Here is a 24,101-nt window from a genome sequence, read left to right on the forward strand (position 1 = left end):
TTTTTACTCTCTGACCTGGCTACCAGGATGGCATGGGGGGCAGAGCTGAAGCACGATTAATCTGCTCTGGGCTCAGAATGCTTCCCTCTTCCATGCCTCTGTTTTCATTAGTGCAGGGATATTTGAAAAATAGGACCGGAAGATCATATTGGAACATTTGTTGAAGGACATTTGTTTTCTTAAGACGACTGATAAAGCCCTTGTTATAAATAAGCATATCGGCAGGAGCCAGAGGATAGAAGAGGAGGAAACAAAATAATTAGTCTGGCTGCTTGTTATTTCTGAAAAAGGAGAAGTCTCAGGCAACTTGGACATCAGACATTTTCCCTAAGAAATTGGCCCTTGAAACGCATCTGGCCTTAAATCATGGTTGTTAAGAATAAGCTAGGATTAAAAATATACCTGACATATGAATTCAACTGCCAATCCCTGATCCTACGCCATATCTGCTGGGGTCGGAGGGAGGGTGGGGACCACTATGATTCCATCTGCATGGTTTTCTGCTTTTTAAGTTTTTTTTTCTTCTTAATTTATTTGACAGACAGAAATCACAAGGAAGCAGAGAGGCAGGCAGAGAGAGAGCAGGGGAAGCAAACACCCCGCAGAGCAGAAAGCCCGATGTGGGGCTCGATCCCAAGACTCTGGGACCATGAGCCGAGCCGAAGGCAGAGGCTTAACCCAGTTAAGTTTTGTTGGCATATTTTGTCCCTGTCCCCAAACAACAGACTTAGCCTCATTTGGAGCAATTCACTGTTTGCCACGATGTGTGTGACAAAAAGGAGCCAGCTCCCTTTCTGGCAACTCATCTCTCTTTGATAATAGCTCTGCAAACAGGGTGATACTAACCAGGATTCATTTGCTGAGCAAACACTCTAGAGTAGCTCCTGGGGACCCGGTCCTGGGCTAAGCCCTGGGGATGTGAAGAGAAAGACACTGTCCTTGCTCTCCATAAGCCTGGACTAGTCACCACAACCATAGTACAAGGAGGGGCAACCATCTTCCTAACCACCTTCAGCCGGAGGAGTGAATCGTTAGGACATTCCAAATGGAGTAAATGCCCCAATTCCCTACTACCTAGTAAGTGTTCTAGACCAAATTATGTTCAGACAACGAGGCCCCAAAGGTTCCATGACTGCATCCATGGTCATGTTTCTACAAACTCCTTTGAAGCTGTAATTTCTTTATAAGCTTGCACTCCCCTTGTCACCAAAAATGGGACACATGAGTAGACAACTAGTCGCTCAGGACTATGGGTTATGCCTAAGTTGGTTAAAGCAATATTTAAGGTCAAAGCCCTAAGTCCCCTGTTTTTATAGATTCCAAACCACTTGAGGCCCCCTCTTCTGATGACCACCCAAACTGAATCCTTTCCTGTAGCTCCCATGACACCATTAATGTAATTAGCCAATAATCCATTAATAACCCCAGAGTCTTATATAGCCACTGGGAAGTATTCAGAAACTCAGGCCATAACAAACCATCAGCATATATTATCAACTCACAACAAAATTTTTATACAGTGAAATGATGTTACTTTTTTTTTCCTTGGGGGTCGCCCTATCTTTGGCTGTTCTTCCAGAAGGCTGGTTAGAATCTACACCTGCTAGCCTGGAGTAGATTTTGCGTTTGAGACGATGACAAAGGTGTGCATGAGGTACTGCTGACTGCCCAGGCTTCTCTCTTTCCTAAGGACCCAGCCATGAGATCTTGCCAGAGAACCCCTGTTGCCTTGTGAGACCTCCAAGTGGGGAATATCACTGTTCTCCTCCACATGGCTGGACAGAAGTTCTAGACTCAGCCCAGTTCTGGGCTGCAGTAACCCCAGATCCCTGTCTGCCGAGCGTCACTTTGATGTGGGAAGCTGCCCTGGCGTGCTTGGGTGTCTCCATGTTCTTTCAGTGAACTTATGAATGTGCATTCTGAACACAAGCCATGTCCTCTCCAGTATGCATCATCATCTACTTTCAGTTAAATTACAAGGCCAGAGTCATCACTGAACAAGACTTGCCAAGTTTCTCAATGTTCTGTGATTCCAACAAAAGCATACCCATCATACATTTTGCTTTTTTAAATTTGCAGCTTAAACCAGGGATTGGCAATATAGTTTGTCAGCCAAATTGGACAGGCCACCTATTTGTATAAATCAGGTCTCCTTGGAACACATGCAGTCCTTTTGTATTCTCTAGGGCTGCTTTTGTGTTTAAACTGCAGAGCTGAATCGTTAGGACAGAGACTGTCTGGTCCACAGGGGCTAAATATTTACCATCTTTTATAGAAAATGTTTGCTAACCTCTGATATAAACCACTACATTATCTACAAAGCGAAAAACTTACACTTCAGCTCTACCCCTGAAAACTGTTTTATCCATGTGCCTTATCAAAACCCCAAGACAGAAAAAGTATGAAGGGTGTCCAATCTGTGTGTTTCCACAGGTATTCTAGCCATAGATTTATCTAATGTGTTTTGACTTGAATCAGCTTACTTCTGACCGACTACTCATGACAAAAATGGATTTATTAAATTTATTAAATTTATTAAATTCATTTTCATTTCTCATCCTCTCTTTCCTTGCAAGGGTCTACAGGGTCCTGCCTCATAAAACTCATTTTTGCAGTCACTCTAGGAATATTCTTGGAGATTGTATAAAATTCCACATGAGACATTTCCTCAAGAGCCAAGTGTTGGGAAAGCCTTCCCTTCCCTGAGGAACTGGTATTTTTTTGTCTTTCTGACAATAATAACTCACCATAGTTTCCTTTTCAATATGGCTGCCAGAACACTTAATGCCAAATTTGAGGTTCAGCCCAAGCGGATCCTTATGGCTTACATAACTATGAATTTTTCTTCTTCTGTTCTTGACTCTCCATTCTTATTTATATTTTCCCTAGTCTTGATTTCTGTTTCTTATTTACATCCTAACAACTTCATTATGCATGTTTTTGCTGCCACAAATCCTCCTGAAGAAACAAGGCCCAGCTAGAAATAACTAAAAGAAGTTCCCATCTCAGCCTTAACCCTAAAGAGGTGGAATTGCTGAAATAGGTCTTTGGGTCCTTCATCAAGCTTACAAGCTCTGGTAGGGCAAAGCCTTATGTTCCTTGTTCGCCATTTATCCCCACAGCCCAGGACAAGGGCTGGCACACAGTAGGCCCTTTGCAAACATTTCGGTGTATGTCACTGATTGTTTGACACCTGGGGTGAGCACCACTGGAGTGTCTCCTTCCACATTTAAGGAGGGATCACAGGCCAAATGAAAACCCACTTAGGGTCTCCATCAGTGAACCAGGATAAACATATATACCTGGACGGGTAGTCACGAGTAATGCTGTATCTACTTAACCTTCATTTTTAAGGGTCCAATTGGGGTCAAGACAATGGAGTTGAAACATGGTAGGTTCCTGTCCCCACTTGTGTGATGTTAGACAAATCATAAAGCCATGGATTGCAAAATTTGCTGCACACTGGAATCGGCTAGGGTCTTTCAAAAATATTGCTATCTGGCCCTTACCCTAGACACTGTAATTTAATTTGAATAAGTTATCACTTAGGCGCCAGGATAGCAAAAGCTCTCTGGGTGATCCTACTGCATAGTCGGATGTAGGTATGCCAATAGTAGTCACTTTTGTCTGGGTCACCTGCCTCATAGATCAAGTGACTGACTAGAGTGCCCACCCATTTTCAGGAAGATCCCTTTAAGATCTCCGGTTTCAGCTGTGTACTCCCAAGGGACCGGAATCTCAGGTGTGCTAATAAAACGTCTTGCTGCAGTGTCCTGAGAGCCTCCTAATGCCTTGCCAATAGCGGAACCATTACAAGAATCTCCCTTGAGCCATCTGACACTAAGAACTTTCAGCACGATCTCCTCAGGGATTCCTAAAGCAACAGTGAAGGAATCTGTAGTCATAGCAACAACAGTGGCCAGAACATCCAGGATGACACAAAAGCTCAAAGAAGGGGAAGAGATGCCGTCTTCCATGTTAAGATCATGCTAATTATAGAGCAGGGTATCCAAGGGGCCCTGTCTGCACCAGCCCAGCATTTTCTTCCCATGAGTGCCTGTCGCTGAACGCCTCGGTGACAAGTGTGGGGGTTTGCCCACCTTCGCTTTGTTCCGGCACTGCTAAAGGGCTGGGCTTTCTTGCAAGTTTCTCCACCCCAGAATCTTCCAATGGGCTTCTAGGTACCACTAGAGCTTCTATTTTTCTCCCCACACTTGCCCCTCTTTGGTTTGCTTCTCATGGAGAGTCAAGTTTGGAAATGGTAAAGCGGTGGAATTCTGGCTTGGCTTATCAGCTAGTGGTCTTGAGCAAGTCACTTAAAGCTCTACAAGAACTTAGTTTCCTAAAAATGGATGAAAGACAAAACGGCCTGACTTCCTGGGTTGCTGTGAGCATCAGATCAGAGAATATATGTGAAGAGTGCTTTGAAAATTATAAATCAGTCTATAAATACTATTCTTATGTTAAGCTTTTAATGAAAATGGTACTATGCTCTTAGTCATCCAGGCTTCCAGACTTTGTAGAAGATTGCCAAATGAAGCTTGAATGGTGATGGCTTATGGCACGTTTATTTTTAAATTAGGCAGCATTAAGATTAATTTTATTTTAAGGACTGTGCCATGTTCTCTGAAATCACTACTAAACTCGCAGATCTGTTACCATTTATCTTCTCTATTCCTTTCACTGAATTGACTTCTTTGACCATAAAATGTCCCTTCTAAGTTGATCTGTTTAGACCATTAGGGTCCTGAAGCAAGGATCTCAGAGTCATCGGGGCCACTTCCTCCCTTCCCTGGAAAGAAAGGGGAAGTTAAATACTGCTTCAGGTAACCGCTGGTCAAGAGAGGAGCCGGAACTTTAGGTCTTCTGACCCCAGGCTTATACTTTGAGGTCGAAACACAAGGGATGGCTGAGCGCCACACACTGCTTCTCGTGACATATCTGAACAACATCTCGTAGGTTTCTTACCATCTCCCAAACGAGCACAGAGCCTTACGTAGAGCAAGTATTTGATAAATGCTGGATAAATAAATGTTGATTTTTTTTAAGCCCTCATGTAAATCAATGCAGAGAGATGTGCAAGTTGCTAAACACACACACAGAGCTGCCAGATGTTCGTTTGGAGATTACAGAACATGTTGGAGCCAGGCGGGGAAGGAGGAATTATACATTACCAACAGTTACTTGGCAGTATCCGACCCCGTCAAATAGGACGTAGGATGGATTCCAGGGGAAAAGAGCACATGGCCCTAAAAGCCAGGATAATGTCACATATACAGTCAGTTGGCCACACCAGGCACGTGAACCTGGAGACAAGACAGGCGTGGAAGAGAGAGACTCTAAGCCTAATTCACATGTTGTCTCTCATGGGGGATCCCAGAGATTCGTCTGGAAAGCCTCAAGGTGAAAATACTGCTGTGTAACATCTGAACCATATTTTGCAGAAGAAAGCATGCAGCTTCTAAAGCAGAAGATTTAGATTGGAGAGACATCTCTCTCCATGAAGAAAATTAACTAGAATTACCCATTTTTCTTTGTTGAAGTCAGAGTTAGCTGCAAGTGTGAGTTCAGAAGGGGTTGAGCAGGGCAGCAGCTCATCCATACTGTGCCCTCGTAGAGATGACAAACAGGAAGACAAATTAGAGAAAAGCATCTTTCCTCTTGGCTGGCCTGGGGTTCAGCTTCTCCTTCCCCCACTAGCCCGGGTGCCTTTTTGCAGTGCACTAACTAACAGCCAGACCCAGGTGCCCAACTTTGGGGAGCAAATTCTCATCTAGTCTTTTTCACCACCAACCCAGCTCTCTTGGAGACCAATAATTGCAAATAGTTATTTGGGGGGGAATCAAGGCCAGATGATTCCCTAAGTGCTCTTTTTAAACATATGCCCAGCAAAAACCACATTAGGTGATGAGAGTACTACTGGGAGAGAGAAGACCTCAAAATTATCCAGATTCCAACTATCAGATTTGGAACAATGGAACTAGGTCACACATGTTCCGTTTCCCCTCATCATTGGCCAAAATGGCTGCTGATCCCCGTTCACTCAACACCAGCCTCCGTTCTGGGATATTTTGGAATCAGACAGACCTTACCCAGACAACAGAGGTAGCTTCCTCTCTCAGTTCCTGTGATAGTCCACAGTTTTTTTTCCTTTTAATATTTATGTTTCCTGGTAACGGTTACCCTCCTAACTATACACAGAATTAGTAGTTCGGTAGGAAGTAATTATGATGTCATTCATTCCAGAATACTTAGATTCTTATCACATATCTTAGCAGGATTAGACTACCAGCATTTTAGAAGATCGCCCTAAAGCAATCAATTTATGTCAGGGGGAGGTGGTTATAACAAAATTCCAGTGAATCAGAAGCAAAGTAGTAAGAACTTACCAACTAATCAGAAACACTGTCTCCCTCTCCTTACCTCCTACTCAGCCAACAGGTCTTTATGAAGCAATGAATGTGTGTTTGGTCTTTGGAAGATGAATAGCAAAATCACAGGAAAAGTAGCTATTATTAAAAACATTTTTTTAAATACATGGTTTTCTTTTCTTTTCTTTTAAAGATTTATTTATTTATTTAAAAGACACACTGAGCCGCGCCTGGGTGGCTCAGTGGGTTAAAGCCTCTGCCTTCAGCTTGGGTCGTGATCCCAAGGTCCAGGGATCAAGCCCCACATCAAGCTCTCTGCTCAGAGGGGAGCCTGCCCCCCCCCCGCCCCCCGCCTGCTACTCTGCCAACTTGTGATCTGCTGCCAAATAAATAAATAAAAATCTTAAAAAAAAAAAAAAGTCTCACTAACAGAGGGAGAGAGGGAGAGAATCTATACAGACTCCCACTGGGGGCAGAGCCTGACATGGGGCTCGATCCCGACTCTGAAATCAAGAGTCAGATGCTTAGCCACCCAGCCACCTTAGCCAACCAGGTGGTTTTCAAAGTGTCCTACCAAAAACCTCAGTTGTCTTTATGTAGCACAACTGCAGTGTCGTAGAATGAACTAGAGTTGCGGATTGTAAGTATTGTAACATCCCAGTGAGAACACTATTGCCTACAGGAAATCCCAGTTCTTTTTTTTTTTTTTTTTTAATTTACAACAGAGATCACAAGTAGGCAGAGAGAGGCAGGCAGAGAGAGAGGGGGAAGCAGGCTCCCTGCTGAGCAGAGAGCCCGAAGCGGGGCTCGATCCCAGGACCCTGAGATCATGACCCAAGCCAAAGGCAGAGGCTTTAACCCACTGAGCCACCCAGGCACCCCGGAAAATCCCAGCTCTTTATCTGGAAAGTCAAACAACAGTTTAACTACATTAAATGAAAGAAAGACATTTAGTCTGACAAGATGGTTTTCCCTAGGCCAGCTCCCATTCATTCTTCAGGGCACAGCTTAAATCTCACCTCCCAGAGCCCTACTTGAGGTGAGCTCCCCCTGCTCTGCACTCCCAAATAGGGTTCGTTCTCCGTAATACTGTTCAATGAACTCTATAGTGATTACAAATTTAATTTCAGTTAGTCTTCCCTACTAGATTCTCCCGTGTGCCAGCGTATCTTCAGCGCCCAGCAAGCTGACCGGCACATAGTAGGTGTTTGGTTAATATTCAGTGAATGGGGGTGCCTGGGTGGCTCAGTGGGTTGGAGCCTCTGCCTTCGGCTCAGGTCATGATCTTAGGGTCCTGGGATCGGGTCCCGCATCGGGTTCTCCACTCGGCGGAGAGCCTGCTTCCTCCTCTCTCTCTCTCTGCTGGCCTCTGCCTACTTGTGATCTCTGTCAAATAAACAAATAAAATCTTTAAAAAAAAAAAATTCAGTGAATGGATGAAGGCGTGAATGAATCACGCTTCCGCTGTCTTCACCGTATTGTACTAAAGTAGGAAAGGGATATATATTTATTATGAGAATTTTTTTAACCTCACAACTTGCAACAGAAAAAGGATTTTTTCACCCAGATTTCATCACAATATACATGTAATGACACCACCTCCCTCCCAAAACACTTCGGTCACTCCACAGAGGAAGACTGTTTCTAAGTACTATCTTTCGGATTCAACTGAACTCTGTAGGTGGGATCATGAGCATGACTGAAATGATTTCTTAAATTCCTCTTTGAGATGCGCAGAGCACACTCCGGCAAGCGGCCTTGTGCAGGGATATGGTGTTCACAACAGTCTCTCACTTGGTTCACAATCAGAATGTGATGAAAGTTGAAGGTTGACCAGTTAACTCTAAACTGAGAACTCAGTCCTTGGCACCTAGATTCTCCAATCAGTTGCCTTCAATGATGCCTCCAGAAACGAGGCTATGGTAACTTTCTCTCTCTCTGCTAACCAAGGGTTAGTAGTACGGCAGTATATATTAAAATGCCAAAGGCCAGACAGACTAAAACGTGATTTCAAGATTGCCAATTTACTTGCTTCATTATTTCTAAATACTGAAATTAAAAAGTGCAGACACCTTCCCGAGTATTAAAACAACTCTAAAAGCAAATTAACTTTGCAGCCAGTCTTCAAAGTGTGCTTTTTCTCTGAACTAATTTCAAATGGCCCTTTTTTCCAGGTTGAAGACAACATCAAAATGTTTCCACACAGCCTGCATAACTCGAAGAGGTATTAATAAGCTGAGAGCTGGCCTGACATAATCGAATTGGATTTGGTTTTCCACATCAGCTAACTGGTATGCTTTTATTTACATCAGGTTTTTTAATATCATCTGAACTGTTACTGGCAAATGACTTCAGCACTGGTGGAATTTCATGATTTTTGATCTTGTTAAATAGAAATACAGGCATGGGACCAGTCATGAGGAGAGACTCAGTTGCTTAAATTTTGCTGATGGTATCAAGTTTGTTCTCTTCAAAGCTAATTTTCAAAATACAGGTCATGGTTCTGTCATCGATGCCCAGCCTAGTAGTACTTGATGCTGGTACATGTGTCCTACCGTCCATCTTTCACACCACCAGGACTGGAGTATTCCTTCCATTGGGGCTGGAAGAGTCTCATAGCCATGAAACATTGAGTGGTGACTCTGGGAGATTTGGGCTACAAGAAGATGGGGAGGATAATGATAAGAGGTAATCTGCTGCTGATGATATTCCTTGGGTTGTTGATGGTTAAGGAAGAGAAGAGTGCTTAGCACCATGGAAAATCTTGATGTTTGTACAAGGGACTCATCCTTGAGGAAAGAGTAGGCCACCCATCAAGACTTAAGGAGCTGCCTGCCTTTCTCTCATCTTTTCCATCTTTTTACAAGGCATAAAGTGGGAACCTCTTGAATTAGTTGGCAACTGGGTCAAACAGATCCCTGCTCCCATAGGAGCTACTGGCTTACTTTTCCCACTCTTATTTGAAGAAGCCATCATTATTCATTCATGTGACTAGATTTTACCTGAAAATAAATAGTGACATACCCTCATGGGACAAGAGAGAATGAGCCGCAGGTGTTGAACCATGCCTCATTAAATTGCTATTTCTAAATCAGAATTCCTTGTGGGTCCTGCTTAATGGAAAACCACATCAGCTTTCCTCTTGGCACCCAACATCACAAAATGATCAGCCGCTTGGAGACAGCCACAGTAGATCCCATGTGACCTGGACAGGTCATGGGTAGGCCAATGGGGTCCCTGGGAATTCAAGTCAGGGGTTGAATACTTCAGAGGTCTTGCTCCTTAAGTGACCCCCAAGTGACCTCCACAGGGTCTCACAGACAGGACAGACTTTGCTGAACATTCCCACAGCCGTGAAGTGGATGGAGGGCAGGGCTTATCACTGGAACAGGATTTTAATTTCATTTCGGATGGAGGAACATTTCTTCTTTATCTCTGGAGATATATGTAAAACCGCTTTTTTCCCACAGTCCCTTTCCTGACTCTAACCCCAAATCGAGGACAAAAAGGAGACTGAGCTGCCTTAAAAAACCTTTCCCTTTCTAGAGCAAAGTGGGTTGGAGGAGATGGGGGAGGAGCGGGCTCAGGGAAAGGAAAGAACCGTGACTTTGAATCAATTCACAGATGACTCAGAAACTGAGGAGCCATTCCCATGTCTTCAGATGACACCCTGCAAAGCTGTATTTTGTTCAGTGTTGTTGTCCCTGTTTTTCTCATCATATATGGTCAGTAAATGTCAAAATCCTTCCTTCCCAAGGATGCTCTCTTAACCCAAGCTCTTCTAGTTAATCATTTATTAGTGGTTATTACATGTCAGGACTTCCCATGTATTATCGAATTCTCCCAAGGGCTGTATGAAGAAACCACAATGATTATTCCTATTTTCACAGATAAGGAAAGGCCCAGGGAGGTTGAGTAACTTCCTAAGATCACCCAGCAAGGAGGCGGCAGAACTGAATCAAACCCAAGACTTGCTGATCTCAAGCCTGTGCACTTGAACGCCTACCACACCCTTTCCTCAAACTGATATGCAGTCAAGCTGAAGATTCTGAAAGGAGGAAGCAACTGATAATTCTGGAATATCAAATGGATACCAGCCACTGAGCCTGGGGCTTTATAGAACTTTCTCCTCACACCTTCTCTATAACCTATATGATAATTATTACCAATAGGCCATCTGCCTGCCCCAACAAGTTGAGAAAAGAAAGAATTAAATAATGTACCCAAAGTCACAAATCAAGGCAGGGACAAAGCCTTCAAACCTATGTCCTCTTGACTCCAACAAAATACAACCCTGGAGAGGCCATAGCAATCTGCTTCCCACAGCAAACAGAGATGTTGCATTATTATGTTTCCTTTGGGTTTTACTAGGCAAGGCATACTGTGTTTGTCCTTATAGATCAAGTCTCTTCCAACTTAACTGTAAAATAATACATAATTTAGTAGATTATTTTAAATTACAGTATTCTCTCACCAAAAAGATAATAACAAAGGTTGGCAAAAGCATGCAAAATTGAAAGCCTCATATGCTGCTGGGGAGAATGGAAAGCAGAGAAATCACTCTTGAAGACTATATGGCTGTTGCTTTAAAGGCTAGACCTAGAGTTACCATTAATCTAGCAATTCCACACCTAGCATGGAATGATAATTGAAAACTGATGTCTGCTCAGAAACTTTACGTGAATATTCACAGCAGCACTCTTCATAATAGTCAAAGAGTGGAAAAAGCCCAGGGTGCCTGGGTGGCTCAGTCAGTTAAGTGGCTGACTCTTGATTTTGGCTCAGGTCATGATCTCAGGGTTCCAGGATGGAGACCCGTGTAGGGCTCCATGCTCAGCGGGGAGTCTGCTTCAGGATTCTCTTTCCCTCTCCTTCTGTCCCTACCCCCACTCATGGACTCTCTCTTTCTCTAAAATAAATAAATACATCTTTTTTTTTTTTTAAGTGGAAATAGCCCAAGCATTCATGAACTTAAGAATGGACAAAAAAAATGAAGTCTATCCACACAATCGTTCCATCTAAGTGAAATATCCAGAATAGGCAAATCCAGAGAGACAGAAAGAAGGTCAAATCACCAGGGTTGGAAATGGAGATTCCAGCCAACAAGTACATGTTGCTTTGGGGGATGACAAAAATGTTCTACAACTGACCATGGTAATGATGGCACAACTGTTTGAACATGCTAGAAACCACCAAAGTGTGCACTTGGCATGGGTAAACTGGACGGTGTGTGAATGGTATCTCGATAAAGCTGTTATACCTTTATGTTAAAAATCTGCTCCAGGGGCGCCTGGGTAGCTCAGTCAATTAAGAGCCCAACTCATGAATTCAACCCAGGTCATGATTTCAGGGTCGTGAGACCAGCCCCACGTCAGACTCCATGCTGCGTGTGAAGTCTGCTTAAGATTTTTCCCTCTCCTGGGGCACCTGGGTGGCTCAGTGGGTTAAAGCCTCTGCTGTCAGCTCAGGTGATGATCTCAGGGTCCTGGGATCGAGCCCTGCATCAGGCTTTCTGCTCAGAGGGGGAGCCTGCTTCCCCGCTCTCTCTCTGCGTACTTGTGATCTCTGTTTGTCAAATAAATAAATAAAATCTTCAAAAAAAAAAAAAAAAAAGATTTTCCTCTCCCTCTGCCCCTCGGCCCCCCACTTCTTCCTCTCTAAAAAATAAAAAATGCCTCCCATGACAAATGCCAGTTATTATGCATTTGGTAGGCTCTCCAGAAATATCTCTTGAATGAAGGCACCGAAGTGCTTTATGGGTATTTAAAAATAATACACGTTCATTAAATTCAAATATGCCTTTTAGGAGTAGAAAGATGGTGCTTGCTTTGCAACGATGTCACCGAAGTGCGCCCAGACTCGACCATCCCTGGAACCGAGTGCTAATGACCCTGACTCCTCAAAAGCAGAGATGTCGCCTTGATGAAGGAAGTTTACCAACACACCCCCATTGCTGGAACTCCCCCTCTGCGCCAACAGGACCCAAAGCAAGAACCATGTGTAACCTGCTGACGATAAGGATGGCACTGAGGGTTAACTGTCCCCCCCAAACCCTCAGTGAGCCAAGCCCAGAGCAGCGGAGAAGCTCCAGGACGACTGAGGACCACAAGCTTGTAAACCGTCACTTAGGTCCCGGAATCTGAGAAGGTGAACAACCACCTTCCTTTGCTGCTAGAGGAATTCCCCAGAGCAGCTCCTGGGAGCATTTACTATTTATGGCCACATTTGAGCTAATATGAAAGAGTATGGAAAGAAAAAAAAAATAAGTTCCAGGGTAAAATTGGAAACCAAGATTCAGGGTTGCAGGGGAGGGCACATGGAATAAATAGGGACTGAACTTGAGATCTAGCTGCGCAATTAGCCTGATGTGAACTGTTCAAAGAGCCAAGAAGAGAGGACATGGATGGTGAGTGCGCTGGGGAAGAAACAAGGTAGAGCGTTAGTGGGTTTCACAGCAAAACAAATTAGCTTCACAGACAAGCTTCTCAGGAGCAGACAGAGTCCAGACCCTAGCACTGACTAGATAATCTTTTCAGGGAATGGATTTCAAGCCTTCCTCACCAGGGAACAAAAACCTCCCAAGAATAATTTAGAAAGCATGTGTTTTAGGAGGCCTGGATTTGCGAAATGTTTGGTCTGAGGCTCCTTTGCAAAATGGAAGTAGGGGTATGGTACAGAATTGGAAAGGATTCCTCTGAGGCGACACGGCTCTGAGACATGATGTGGGGAGCTCCCGACTTCACATGTCTGGAGATTCACTAGCGTTATTTCGGTCTCATCTACGAAGACGCATCCTCGTGGGAAACAAAACCCAACTACAAGAAATGGAGGATGCACTCCCTGTGTGAAGGACTGCTGGGCGCTTTCCTGTCTTATTCGTTGGCTTTCTAAAACAGCGCTGTGAGGCAGATGTGTTACCAATGAGGAAGGAACCGTGGCTCAAAGAAATTGGGCCTCTTTCCTGAAGTCATGTAACTAGTAAGTGGGAAGATGTGGGAAGATGTGCTTCTGAGTCTTCAAACTTCTTCTTCTTTAACTTTTTTAAAAGATTATTTATTTATTATTTGAGAGAAAGAGAGAGACACAGAAAAAGAGAGACAGAGAGAGAGAGAGTGCAAGCAGGGGGAGGGGCAGAGGGAGAAGCAGGGAGCAGGATGCGGGGCTCAATCCCAGGACCTTGAGAGCATGGCCTGAGCTGAAGGCAGGCACTGAACTGAGTCACCCAGACACCCCTGGGTCTTCAAACTTCTCAACCACTCTTATCTCCACTACCCTACAGCTTCCCAAAGTAAAGCGTTCATCAATTTCCCCAGCCACAGAAGGCCTTCTAGAATGAAAGATGAATGACTTTCCAACAGAGATGGAAGACCACCAGGAAACACCAGAGACCAGAGGAGGATACCAACCAAATAATAGGAGGGCCTCAGGCTTTGGGACATCTGCAAGTCCGGGACTCTAAGAGAAGGACTATGTGTGAAATATTAGTCAAAATAAAAAGATCAGTAAATTCTGTTACATCTAGTCTCCCCCCCCCCCCAATCTGACAGCTTCCGATTTATTTTGTTGTCTGTTCTTGGTGAAGAGTGTACCAGAAGATAAGAATTTGGAGATTTTAGAACGGAGCTTTTCTTAACATTACTCGGTGTCTTATTTAAACTGTAAATATTGAAATGTGCTCCTAGATGGGTCAGTTCTTGCCATAGCCAATAAATACACAAAATCAAGAAGAAACACACTTTGTAATAGCTTTCAACTTCCCTTACACAATTCACAAAGATGAGACCATGGCAGAAGTTGTTGATTTTGTCACCGACCTTTTGTAATCATTCCCCACCATAGGTCTTCCTTTTGGGTTTTGTGGGACAAGTTTTCCCACTGTTTCTTCCCCTACAAACCCATCTGGCTAAGCTCCTATCATTCTCAATGGCATAAGGTCATAAAAGGGGAAACTGCACCTGATCCTTGGGGATGCCAAGGAAAAAGAGTATTTTGTCCTGGGAACCTTTTTCTGAATCTGTGATGAGCCCACAGGCTGCAAACATTTCAGAAGGAAATATTGGGTTTCTATCTATGTTTAGTATCAGCCTGTCAGTTACAAGCAGAAAGAATACTGGACAGACAGTCAGGGCGCTGTGTTCAAATGTGTCCTCTGCCAGGAATTAACCAGGTAGGTAAACTTCACTGAGGGCTTTCTTCTCTCCTGGGTGCGGGCTCTCATCTGACACATGAAGCGCTCACAGTAGACCAGCCCTATAGACTATTCCAGCTGTTGGACACTCTGACCCCTGGCTTTGCCCTTTCTAGTGATTTCCTAGCAAGTACCTGTTTCTTGGTCACCGTGCCGTCCACAGGGTCCACATATTCAAAGCAGTCTGTCTTTGCCACACTGTAGACGTGGTTGCCCACGGCGAACTGCTGGCCAACGAAGGACTTGTCTGTGACCAGGGCCTCCAGGTCCCTCATGATGTAATACGTCGTCTTGGGCTCTAGCCCCTCATAGTCAAACCTGGAGAGGGAAGGCAGGACACAGGGTGAAGGCAAACCTAGCCAGAGAGCCAGCCACAGGGCAGACCACTCAAGGTCATCTGAGCCTTGGTTTTGTTTTCCTGGAAGAAGAGCACAGAGAAGAGTCCCAGTAGGTCCCCATGCTCTCTTACCTGACCCACAGAACCCTGGCCCCATAGAGGAGCCCAAATGATCTTGTAAAAAGCACATGGAGTCATGTCCTTTATTTTAAATCCTTCCCCAATGGCCCATCAGTTGAGAACAAGACTGTAGCCACAGACCATAACCCGCTGTGAGATCCGACCGCACCTACCCCTTGACTTTGTCCCACTCTCACGCTTGTTCCCTAATGTCCAGCCACACGGGCTTCCTCTCCAGTCCTCGGAGACACTTTGCCCTGCCCTGCCTTTGGGACTTTGCCATTGCTGTCTGTTCCCTCAACCTGGTATATTCTCTCTCCTTTTTTTAAAGTTTTTATTTATTTATTTGAGAAAGAGAGCATTATGAGGTGAGTGGCAGATTGCAGGGGAAGAAGCAGGCTTCCCACTGACCAGGGAGCCTGGATTGGGGATCCATCCCAGGACTCAACCTGGTAGATGCTTCCCCATGACCACGCACATACCGGGCACATTCTCTTCTGTCACTTTTCCAGCTCTGTGTCGCCTCCAGAAAGTGACCTTCTCTGACCTTCTATTCAAGACGTTTCCCTCATCTCTCCCTCTCTCACATCACTCTTGACATTTTCTTGTGGTACTTATCCCAACCCGTATTTACTTTGTTTGTGTATTTGTTTATTTATGTCTTATCTGCCTTTGCCGCCATGAACCACAAGCTCCGGGAGGCCAGAGACCTTCTCCGTTTCGTTCTCTGCTGCTTCTAGTAAGTGTTTACTACGCAGTGGGACGAAAGACGGGAGCAAGGGAAGGGGGGGAAGAAGGAAGGGGAGAGAGGAATCAAGGGAGGAGAAGGGAGAAGGAGGAAGGGACCTCAACATACCATAAAACTCTCTTGGAAACTTGGAAGAAATACCCCAATTGTTCCATTAAAACAAAAGTCCTCCTAGCCAAGAACATCAAATGTAACAATGGGGCTGGGAGGTGATTGGAAAAAGGAAAAAAAAAAAAAAAAGACTAAAAATAACACCTCTCTCATTTGTTCTTGTCGGGCTTAAATACCATAATGCATATCGAGAGATGCCAGACACCATTGCTTAAAATTATTAATGGATTTTATTCTTGGTCACTATCACAAAGGAACTGGAGTCTTCCCCTGTGTCAGATAGTATCTACCGAGACTGAATGGCAAGCCCAGGGGGCGCTGTTAAAGAAGGAAACCCTTGAGGGGCCAGCTGGGCCCACATGGCTCACATGTGGTGAGATCTCACACTGGGCTCTGTGTGACACAGGGACAAGATGTGGGCTCCCAGCCCGCTGAAAGAAGGAAGACTTGAATCACTGCTACTTCTTCTTCACCCGAGATCTTTTAAGACTTGGAGTAAACATCAGGGTATTAGCCAAAATGGAAAACATGGAATGATGCCATTTCTAGCAGTGGGTCCCCTGTCCCTGTATCTCTGTCTTGTAAACTCTCCCTCCAACACAGATGTGCCCTCCCCAGCCTCAGAAACAAAACGACTGGGAACTCTTTCAGAACACTGGAGGCAGTGGATGAGTTCTGAGCCTAGAATCTCTTTAAAGATAGTCTTTTGGGGGAAGATCGAGACCCAACCAAGCAGAGAGGGGTAGAAGGATGGGCTAAGGGTTTATTAGGATATGGAGGGGGCAGTGAAAGAGATGCAGAAGTTGGGGAAATCCACGGACAGGACATATCACATTTGGTCTATTGTCAAGCCTGCCCAAATGCTTATCTTCATACCCACGCAGACTCTGACACAGAACCCCCACTTTGCTACGGCAAACCACCTCCTCTGACCACCACAACCCACACTTTCAAGGGAGGAAATATTTCTCTCCTTTTTTTTTTTTTTAATTAATTACTTTTATTAACATATAATGTATTTTTGCCCCAGGGGTACAGGTCTGTGAATCATCAGGCTTACACATTTCATAGCACTCACCATAGCACACACAAGGGAGGAAATTTTTCAATGGGGAGTTCCTTCTGGGGTCCATTCACACAGGGAAAATCATATGGGTTCCCAGATACAACTTCAGGTTCAGAAACAGTTAACCAAAACTGTTGGATTATCTCCTCCCCACCACAAAGAACAGGCTAGAAGTCTTTTTATTTCACAAGGATCTCTCAACCTGTATCTGCTGGAGGCTGAAAAAAGTGTTAACCATTCATTCTACCTACTCTCTCTTCCTTTTTTCTTTATCTCTGTGATCTTTTTGGACAGAAATCTGAAATGTAAATCAATGTTCTACAAGAATTTAAATTGCCATTGCATTATATTCTGTAATACCATATTTGCTATGAAAAAAGTAATTATCCTCTAAGCTCTTGGCCACAGAAAAAATGAACTATATTCTAAATACAGTCATCATAACACCATGTCCTCAAAACACTGGCAGAAAGTTAGATAATCATTGCACAAATTATGAGGAACACATCCTTAACTCAAAGGGATCTCACTAAGCCAGAGGTTGGCGATCATAACATATTTTTATCAGGTTGGACTTTTTTTTGGAACAGCTTTGTGCAATGGAATTACTTCCCAGGTATGCCAAAAAGGCCCACAAGAATTGGGATTTTTTGGGCACTTGTGAGAAATACTAGTAAGTATAACAAATGCCCAACCTGCCTTGAGAGTAACTGCCTTGTTTATGAAACAAGGTACCATTTGAGGTGGTTTTCAGGAAACTGCAACCTCTGTCTTCTTGTCTAAACAGGAAAAAAGACTATTATGGCCGTGTCAACATTTCCCAGAGCCCTGTAATCTTTTTGATGGTAATGAGGCCTCTCACCGGCTTTCTTATTCTCTGATATTTATCTAAGTAAATGACTTGTTAAGAGAAAAAACAATCACCTTATAAGGGAAGTCTAAAGCTTTCTTTCTGTTCCTTAAGCTCTTGAAACATAACCAAACATCCAAAGTAGTTAACTATTTGTAAACAAAGCAAAGACGCCACCGTACTGTTTTCCATACACAGAGAGTCTCTGAGGCTACCCAAACGTTCCCTTGCCCCATCCCCAGGTTCTCCACTGTTAACCTCCTTGCCCATCACTTCTCCCCGAAATCCGTGGCTTGGTACTTGGAACACAAACTTAGCATACCCAGGTACACCTAGCGGGCAACCAGGCAGGCAGAAGACTCTGCTCCCTCACTTACTTCACAAACAAGAAAGTGACATAGATAGACCCCCCCCCCCCCCAATCCTGAGCTCTTAGCCACTGACCTTTGCCCCTGCTCTCTCCCAGGGTAACAGTTCCCTCTTCTGCATCTCCTTTTACAGGGACAAAACTTTAGCCAAATCTGGGGCTCCTGAACCATGTGGCCCCTTCAGAGGGCACCTTAGACATTGTTCGACCCTTAGCGAGCACGTAAGACGGAGGGAAGAGAGGATTACGAAAGCAATCCGACCTATCAGTTTTGTCTCTGCTTCCATTCTTTGATAATTATGGTTGGAGGACTAAGAAGGAGAGCCCCTGATTAGACGATCCAACTCTCCTGGACAACAAAGGACTTTTAAGGTTCTGCAGTTCAGAGTCCCTCTTGGAATGGATGCCCATCTGACAGGCACGGGTGAAGAGATGACAGAGGAAAGTCTCTAGGGGAGGGGAAATTTCTGCCTTCTGGTTTGGATGCCCTTGACAGGTCGCCCAAATGCCTATCAGGAGCTCCAGCCCCTGGGTTCCTCAGATCATCCTGAAAGCTGCCTCCTTCTTAAGGTTCTAGCCCACCACTTTTCTCCAAGAGCAGTTCCCCAGGGACCCCCTCACTCCTCACCTGCAATAATAGTGGCGGCCAAATTTGGCCCAGTGATCTCGGACGATTTCCTCCACACTCTGCTTTCGCGCAGCCAGAATGGAAAGCCAGACCAAAACAGCCCAGAGGCCATCCTTTTCGCGGAGGTGATCAGAGCCTAAAGAAGAAAGAAGAATTCTGCTGAGGAATTGTTCCTGGGGGTGGGGGGAATAAAAGCCAAATGAACCACGAAGACCAGTTAGCAACTGAGTATTGAAATGGTTGCCTATATTTACCTATTGTGATAAATACATGTCCCATAGTATACTGGCATTTTTGAAAAAATCCAACTGAAATTCAAATAGTACAAAATAACATCAAAAAATATAATACAATCCTGGAATTTGTTGAAAGTACCAAAGAGCTAAGCTGACATCACATTTGCCCAATGTTATCATTCATTCAGTCAATAATTTTTTATCTTTACAATATACCAAGCACTGGTCAAGGAGCTAGGGATAGAGCACTGAATAAGACAACTCTTTATTCATAAAGCTTGAATTTGAGGATGTAGAGACAGGCAACAGCAAAGTAGACGAGAGAACAAGATGCATTAAATAAGGACAAGGGCTATGAAAAAAGTCACAGAGTATGACAGCAGCAAAAACTATATTACCTAGAGTAGTATAGTTTGTCTACAGAAGGGCTAGTGGTGGCTTTCCCAAAAGACATGTTCACCCAGCACCTGTGACTGTGACCTTAGCAGGGGAAACAGTCTTGCAGATACAATCAAGGATCTTGAGGTGAGAGCATCCTAGGTTACTCAGGCAGACCTTAAATCCAATGACAAGTGTTCCTCAAAGGAGAGGAGAAGATACAGAAAGGAGAAATATAGAGGAACAGGTGACATAAAGACAGAGACAGAGACTGAGACTGGCATTGCTGTCACCAGTGAGGAACACAGGGAGCCCCCCAAAGTGGAAAGAGGCAAGGAAGGGCTCTCCCCTAGAGCCTTCAGAGGAAGGATGACCCCCAAAATCAACACCTTGATTTTGGTTTTGTGGAACACATTCTTGTTGTTTTAAGCCACCCCCCAACCCCAGGTTTACAGTGATTTGTTGTGGCAGCCTTAGGAGATGAATACAGGTTGTCATGGTCAGCTCCACTGAGATGATGACATCTGAGCTGCCATGTGGGAAGGAGTCGGCCACGCTGAGATGTGGACACGAAGCATTCCAAACCAAGGGACAGCAACCACAAAGTCCCCCATGCAGGAATCAACTGGGTAACTCTACCCTACAGCAGGTAGAAAGACAGGCAGTTCATGTCGTGGCATTCACAGGAATGCCAAAAGCCCACTGAACAGGTAGGTTTCTTTGCAAAAAAGAACCAGAAGGAAATGCAAGAGGCCCACTTAAGTACCTGTCTCCTGGCCGGCTCTAAGCTCTCTCTGAAGTGAAGAGGGCCCAGAATCCAAGGCACTTGTAACAGAGTAAGGAACACGGTGACAGGAAAAGCATGGGAAGGCTTTGGAATGAGGGTTTGAAACCAAACTCCTGCTACCTCTTGCACGTGTGACAAGTTGCTGCACAGTTATTAAGCTTTCTGAGCCTCAACTTCTCATCTGTACAATGAGAACACCAACACCAATCTCGTGGGGTTGTCCTATCAATTTAATCAAGTCCAGAGGGCAGGCTCTTGGGTCAGGTTGTTCACATTCAAGTGCTGGCTCAACACTTCTCTTTGCGGGACTGGCTGTTCTCATCCGCAACATAGGGACAAGGATGGCTCCCACCCCGCGGGGTCACTGTCAGAATGTATTGGTCATTCACACAATGCACCAACATGGTGCTGATTCCTTAAGACACCCTTTAAGGCAGATTGTTCTCAGTTATTCCTATACTGTAATCCTCTGACACTAGCAATAACCATATTGTAGGAATGGCAACTGGGACCAGGGGCTGGACCAATGCTTCTTGCAATAGAGCCGTGAGAATGGACGAGGACGCTTTGGTTTCAGGGCTATGAAACATACATAGAAAATCGAAAAGAGAGACCCAATGTCTCAAAGCTCTTGAAACCTTGAAAATGGGATGAAATAATACTTAAGTTAAACATTTTTGACAACCTCTCAATGAAGCTATGAGCCATTTACTGTTACATTTATGGTGTTAAATGTTAAGTGCTTTTCCTTGAAAAGGAAAACATACAACCTTGAGAGGGCAGTGAAGATATTTAAAAGGAAAAACAATCAGTGTTTGGTTCTCCTTCTGCACTGATCAATGATGTGCTGATGACACTTTCAGACGTCTGGTTGCCGCTGCCTCCAGGTTGAGAGGACCCCAGACGTTAATCATCACACCATGGGGTGACTCTTGTCTTATCCAGCGAACTCTTTGCACGGCTACAAAAATGGAAGAAGTTTGGAAGATACTGGGCTGGCTCTATGGCTGAGTGCCAAAATAACAAGTCTAGGAAACCCTGCCCAGTGGGATAATTTCAAAACCTTTAGTCCTTTTATAGCTGAAAAATTACTTTTATTTACTGGCTAGAGAAAAATACTCTTTTGTTTTAAAACATGGGCTTTGCATACCTTGCATTTCCAGCTGGATTACATTACCTGGGGATAGAACCATTAGAGGTTATTAACTCTGTGAAAGAAGATGGCATAATTTAGTGGGAGAAGAGACATGAAGTTCTTTTAGCAAGATTAAAAAAAAAAAAAAAAAACACCTCGCCCATTTGTCACCAACTCGACAGTGGATTTTGACATTGGTTTGGATATACTTGCCTACAAGTTAAACATCTGCAAAAATTCATAAGGGGAAATGATCTAGTAAAATGAATTGTGCTTTTTACAGCTTTCTGAGGTGGGAATGGAGACAATTATGGATGTCGCATTTACACACACGATTCCCCTGGATGCTCATGGAATGCTTTGGAAAGGGTTTTGGGGATACAACCCTCCTTCTCCAAAGCAAATGAACTATCATGCCATATCAGTGACAGGTACATTAAATAAGAAACGCAGAAAATACAAAGGTATGAAATGGTTTTCTGAAACCCTACCATAAACAGAGTAAAAACAGAGGGAAGAGCTATTCACATCATAGATGATAAGGCTTAACACACTACATATTTATAAATATTTTATGAGTCAATGAGAAAAAGAGATACCCCGATAGAGAACTGTGGAAGGGTAGAAATGAGCAATTTCGCAAGAGAAAAATATTAAGAGTTCAAAACATTTGGACAGATGTTCGGTCTCATTGCGGTCAAGTCCATTAAATGGGATGATATTTGGAAACTGCCAATTAGCAGAGGTCAGGGGAAGGGGAATACTGAGTACCAGTGTTAGTATAAATGTGTGGTTTAATACCATAATTTGGCAAAAATAATCAATAGTCTTAAGGTATCACCCAGGTTTGGACTCAGCTATCCTTCTTTTTAACCTTTAGCCCAAGGACGTTTTACTAAAGTAGCTAAGAGATGAGAGGAAAATTGGACAAATACAAGCTAATCATTACACATCAGGATAATTGTGGAAAATCCATCCAAAAGCTTGTTTAGATGTTTTCATGAATGGAACAATTAAGCTTACCAAGGAAGTATATTCAGTATATTTTTGGAGAAAAATATAGGTAAGATATGTTTGTATGTATGTGCACAGATAAACAACAGGAGGACCACCCCACCCTTAACAATATCTCGGAAATGGTAGAACAGCAGGTGTTTTCTTCTTCTGCCCTATTTCCAGAAGAAAGATATATTTTTTTCATTATAAGACAAAAAGTCTTCAGTGGTGTGTAGAAAGTCATATCTGAGGACATTCAATTCCATTTACCAAAGAGCTGGTTGGGATAGTAAACAGATCACTACCACTTATGAATGGGTGATGGACTTTGAACTATCATTCATCCCATAGAGACTGAATATAACCCCCTTCCCTGTGGGTCTCGCAGATCTTGGGATTAGGATCAGGAATATCCCGGAAGGTTTTAGAGACTAACAGAAGTTGAGGATGGGGAAGAAGGCGTGCAGCTGAGCTGTCAGCACTGGCCTTGGAGGAAGTTGGGGATGCTTATTTTGTAGCCTACCTTTAGCTTCACAACAAAATGGATTAAAAAGTATGGGGAGTCCCCTCTACTCCGGTCCTCACACAAAGACAACTTCCCCCACTATTAACAGTCCCCAGTGCAGGAGGACATTTATTATAAGTGTTGAACCTACACTGACACACGATTATCACCTGAAGTCCATAGTTTATCCTTGGGTTCCCTCTTGGTGTGCAGTCAAGGATTTGGACAAACACGACAAACTACTAATCTTTTTGCCATCTTCATAGTTATGCCTTATCCAGACTACTTACTCCAGTAAGATTATTGGCCTCATGGAAGATAAGGGGGAAATAAAGAGCATACTCAGTCTCAAAGTGATTTCCTTCTCATGGAAATTCCAGCATGGGCAAATCAACTCAATAAAACATGAACACAATCAAGTCATCTCAGCTGAGACTCAGATCAGGAACGTCTGAACTTGTCAATTAGGAAAACAGATATCACTGTGCACCTTTTGCAGGCCCCAAGCTAGAACAAGAATTATGATTCTCAATCCAGGCTGCATATCAGAATCACCTGAAGAACTTACAAGAATTCCAAATATCAGTGCAAGGCCTTACTCCTGACCATTAAAACAAGAATTTTTGGCAATGGGATACGGACATTAGTATTTTTTTTTTAAAGTTCTTCAAGTGATTCTCATGGGCCGCTGGGGTTGAGAGCCACTGCATTAGGAGAAGAATAATCAAAAGAGGTCCATGTTGGGGGCAGATGGCTTCTTTTTGTCCAAATCTGACCTCTTCTTTTTGTCCAAATTTGTTGCTAAATGAAAGTGGCCACTAGTCTCCAGTTTGGTGGATGCCACAGGTCCTGCTTGCGTGGGTGGCTCCTGCTGGAGTCGGTGTCAGGATTATGCTCTCTCCCCGCCCTTTCTGTCTGGAAAACTTGGGAGGATTTTACCAACTCTGGGGTAACCAGCTCGTCCCAGTTTAACCTGGGACCTTCCCAATTATAGCAGTAAATGCCCCCCCCCCCATAACTAAGAAAACCTCTCAGTCCCCAGCATGCCAGGATGCGTGATCATCTAAAAAGAAGGGCCACTCCCTCGAATAGGCCTCTGATGGTTTTTAGGATTCGTGCCTGTTCAATGCACATAGTAGCACCACCATTCTGGAACCGGAAGTGACAGGAGCTATACATACTTGCTCTCGGAGGGGGATTACGAAGCGAGATAAATTCCATTCTTAGAAGATGAGCAGGAAGGTACCAGACACTAGACTCCGTATCTCACACATCCCC

The 24,101-nt window shown here is 44.0% G+C and overlaps 1 protein-coding gene across 1 annotated transcript in view; it reads right to left on the reverse strand.

Moving 5' to 3' along the window:
- PGM5 (phosphoglucomutase 5) overlaps positions 1–24,101 on the reverse strand; it is a 196,866-nt gene that overhangs the window by 39,064 nt on the left and 133,701 nt on the right. The window contains exons 8-9 of the mRNA XM_059411915.1: positions 18,787–18,922; positions 14,694–14,877 (exon numbers count right to left, since the gene is read on the reverse strand). Coding sequence (XP_059267898.1) covers positions 14,694–14,877; positions 18,787–18,922 — 320 coding nt within the window. The remainder of the gene's footprint in view (positions 1–14,693; positions 14,878–18,786; positions 18,923–24,101) is intronic.

Source organism: Mustela nigripes, chromosome 9, assembly GCF_022355385.1.
Source record: "Mustela nigripes isolate SB6536 chromosome 9, MUSNIG.SB6536, whole genome shotgun sequence".
Lineage (NCBI taxonomy): Eukaryota > Metazoa > Chordata > Mammalia > Carnivora > Mustelidae > Mustela > Mustela nigripes.